Here is a 3,879-nt window from a genome sequence, read left to right on the forward strand (position 1 = left end):
GAATCATTTTCTAGTCTAGTTTATATGTATCAGTGTTCCACTGCAAGAGATGCACAACTCCAGCCCCCTGGCTCCTTTTTTTAAGTTAATAATTGAATAATTACAGATTAATACCTGAATTGAGGTGTAGCTGGTTAAATAAAGTAATTATGGATATGGAACAAATATCTGGGTTAGAAGGATGTTCAATGTGGACCACTGCTCCACTTTATAGAAACTACCATGTAGAATAATAGTTGTTAATTTGTGAAGCCAAAGTAAACACTGTTCTAGTGTTATCACATGCACTTATTGTTGTGTCATGGTTCGAGACCCCCCCCCCCCAAAGTGATCCAGTCAAAACTGAGATCAAAATCCACCTCAATGTTCATTTTTGTAGTTTGTCTCTAGATGCCCATGAACACAGTATCAACACAATTATAGGTGCTAAGAACATAGTTAGTAGAATTCTGTCATTGGATTAACTGCTTTCTAAGATGTATAATGGTCTATGGGCCATAAGGCTCCTATTGAAATACATGTATGTGTTGGAATTGACATGAAAGTGAAGCATCCAAGCAGCATGGCTCCAATATTCTAGTTCTTATTGAATTCTCAGATGACCTTGACCTTGACCTTGAACTCTGGACAAGATAATAATTGACAAACAAAAGTTTAGGGTTAGAATATGTACTGCAGCCAAAAATTTAGTATTTGTGTATTGTATATTGATTTCTGGGATGACAAACTGATTTTTAATGATTCTGATGACTATAGCTCATTGGTTTGCTTGCAGTTTAGGTTAATGTGTAAAGATATAACATATATAACATAGACTGAGAAATAAACATTTTATGATAAAAGAAAACCATGAGAATTGGCAAGAGACCAATGTTATATTAATACTTAAATAGCAATATTTATTTTTGTTCCAAGATTGCACATTAACAAAAACATACATAGTTATTTCACAATACAAGACATAACTGTTTTTAGAGATGGTTTATAGTTAAGAGAATGCTATACAAAAAAGCTTTACAATACAAAAATAAAAAAACAAAACAAGCAAAAAAAAAAAAAAAAAAATACAAATAAAACACACAATTTATTACATTATATACAGCATTTCAATTCCAGCTACAAAACTTAATAAACACACACATGACAATTCTATAATTCTGTTGAACCATGTTTTTTTTTTTTTTGTTGTTTGTTTTTTCCATTTAATAATAACATGGAATAAAATAAATAGGTAGTTTAGGTCTGTTTCTCTGTGTCTTCATTGCAGTAATGAAACTATTTCAGTAAAAGGCTTATTTTAATTATATCAGCGCTTTCATGGTGTTACAAACTACTATGAATTGCATCATTAACAACACGTTGAAACAAGTATATTCAGAACTGGCTGGCAAAGATTAAAAGAATTATGCTCTAAACACAGAAGATTGAAATGTTATTGTATGTTATGGCTCCACAGAGTAAAAGTTACTTCCGACCATAACAGGCTAGAGAGGTCTGCGTTCTTTCTCTCTTAGATCATGCATTGATCTGATAAGCCAGAACTTCAAATCATATTATTTGTTTTGGATGATTATAAATGAAGCTCATGACTGGTCTGCAAATGGAAGATCTGTTTAATTAAATGTGGGTATTATGAACAAAACTCATATTGGAGAGGGGCATCTCAAAGACCTTTGTTTTGTACATGTTTAAATACCTGTCACTAAGTATCGTTTTTAATTAGATTTTGACCATCCCACTTGGTTCAAATACCTTTGTATATCACATATTTTAGACTAGTGGTGTTCATAACCTCAGCTAATACCTCATAGCACCGTAAAAGCTGTAAATCAAAGACGTCAAATGACTGACTGTCGGGGCCATAGGTACACACTACCATTCAATCACATGTCCCATTAGGGTCCCACATTTGGCAAACCAGTAGTGTTAAACAAAAAAAAAAATGTTTTTGGAAAAATCCAGTTTACAGAGTGGTTACAGTCACAATTCAGTTTTTTTCTTCCGGTTCATGCCAGCTAACTTTGTGCTTGCCCGTCTTGCCTGATCTCTTCTTCCCTGTGCGACTATGAATGGGCTTCGGTGGAGACGACACCTCAGAATTATGCCTGGACTCATTGTGTTGCCTGGAGTACCTCTTACACTTGCAGGATGTGACCACAGTTATTTTGTACGTTCTTGTGCTCCCATCTTGGCACTGGAGTTGGATGCGTTGGGTGCGGGTCTTGTCTGTGATGCAGCGCCACTCCTGAGCGTTTCTTCTGCTCCAATACTTTCTGCCGTAGCCACCACCAATCCAGTTGGGCAACATCTGGGCAGGCAGGCACTCACCAGCACAAACTAGCTCCTTCACAGGGTTAATGCTTGTGCATTGCCCATCTGAGATGTACTTGGTGGATCTGAGCTCTCTGCAGCCAACCTGAGCCTCATCTGTGGAAGCCAAACAACAACCACCTTTACTCCTTCAAATTGAAACTGATAAATCAAAGATTATTGACAGATTAGATTAATATTCAAACCACTGTTACCTTAAATAAATATCATGAAAGTGTTCAATATGTAGTAGAGATAATAATTAAATAATGAGACCATAGCAAAGACATAGCTTAATGAATGACTGTGCAGAGTGTGTCACTTCAAGATGCATTCAGCATTCAAAATACAACCTGTTCACAGCCTTGTTCAGATTTAAAGAGATCTAAACTATGCAAGATTTTTATATATTTTATTACATTTTACCTACTATAGCTATATATTATTCTTTAACCAGAAAATAGCCAACAAATACTATAATCCTGTTATAGTTTAGCTGGCAATAGGACCAACAACATCTTGAGACTTAATAATTGTTCCCATTATGTTTTGAAATAACAGGGCACCATCCTTGAACGCTGTACTTCTATATTATATATATATATATATATAGCTATATATATATATATATATATATATATATATATACTTTCACATTTAACTCATCTAATTGAGTAATTCATAATGACTAATGGTTAACTAGCCCATGTGTTCAAGAACGTATGCTTTTTAATCATGCAACAGCCCTAAATAAAATAGAATAAACAGATGTAACTGTTTTTTTGTTGTTTTTTTAACTACAGTGTATTTAAATAAAGTAATGTTCTGCTTTGTCTGTATTCAAACTGCTGATATCTAAACTATAATACTATGTTCTACACTTGGAATAAACTGTGAACAAAATTTAAAAAGCACATGTCAAAATACGTATACATTAAAGACATCCGTTGCAAAACAAGAACAATTCACACAGTCAGAGTATAGCTTCGTTTTATATTTATATCTATTATCATCACAGTAAAGAATAATAATAATCAAAATAAAATTAAAAAATTACCATTTTGATCAGTTCCATAATCTCCTAAATGTCTTCCTCCATTTCTCGCCTGGTTTAATGTATCGTTATTAGAATTTTCTTGCACAGGATTAACCACGCGTGGATATTTAATCTCTGTAGCATCGTTTTTGAAAGCCAAACAGTTTATCAGCAGAACACAAACTAGGATTAAAATGTGGCATTCAATACTGTGCAGAGGCATGGCTATTTCCCTGAATCTAAAAACACAGAAAATGATCAGCAGCACACGTTTTCAGATTGCAATTGCTTGCTCTCCTTATATAGACCCGCGGTTGTTTTTGGCATTCATTCAGGTGTAATTTGTGGAAAGTTAAAGAATGAAAGTAGGCGTGACCCCCCTTACGACCACACCCACAAGTCAGTCGTCAAATCAGAAAGGCAACTGCAAGGATGAGTACCTGACTGCACAGTGCCAGTACACTGTAGATACACCTTCCAAATGGCTGAAGTACACGTCTTAAATATAACTGTAATCCATCCACTGACACACT

At 34.6% G+C, this 3,879-nt stretch overlaps 1 protein-coding gene across 1 annotated transcript; it reads right to left on the reverse strand.

Moving 5' to 3' along the window:
• Positions 1–1,087: 1,087 nt before the first annotated feature.
• On the reverse strand, positions 1,088–3,616 carry LOC121313884 (sclerostin domain-containing protein 1-like). Its single transcript, XM_041246667.1, has 2 exons — positions 3,368–3,616; positions 1,088–2,427 (listed from the first exon to the last, which is right to left on the reverse strand). Exons 1-2 carry the CDS (start codon positions 3,567–3,569, stop codon positions 1,988–1,990), a joined length of 642 nt encoding a protein of 213 aa, XP_041102601.1. The 5' UTR covers positions 3,570–3,616; the 3' UTR covers positions 1,088–1,987.
• Between the last annotated feature and the right edge of the window lie 263 nt (positions 3,617–3,879).

This window comes from Polyodon spathula, chromosome 4, assembly GCF_017654505.1.
Source record: "Polyodon spathula isolate WHYD16114869_AA chromosome 4, ASM1765450v1, whole genome shotgun sequence".
In the NCBI taxonomy this organism is placed as follows: domain Eukaryota; kingdom Metazoa; phylum Chordata; class Actinopteri; order Acipenseriformes; family Polyodontidae; genus Polyodon; species Polyodon spathula.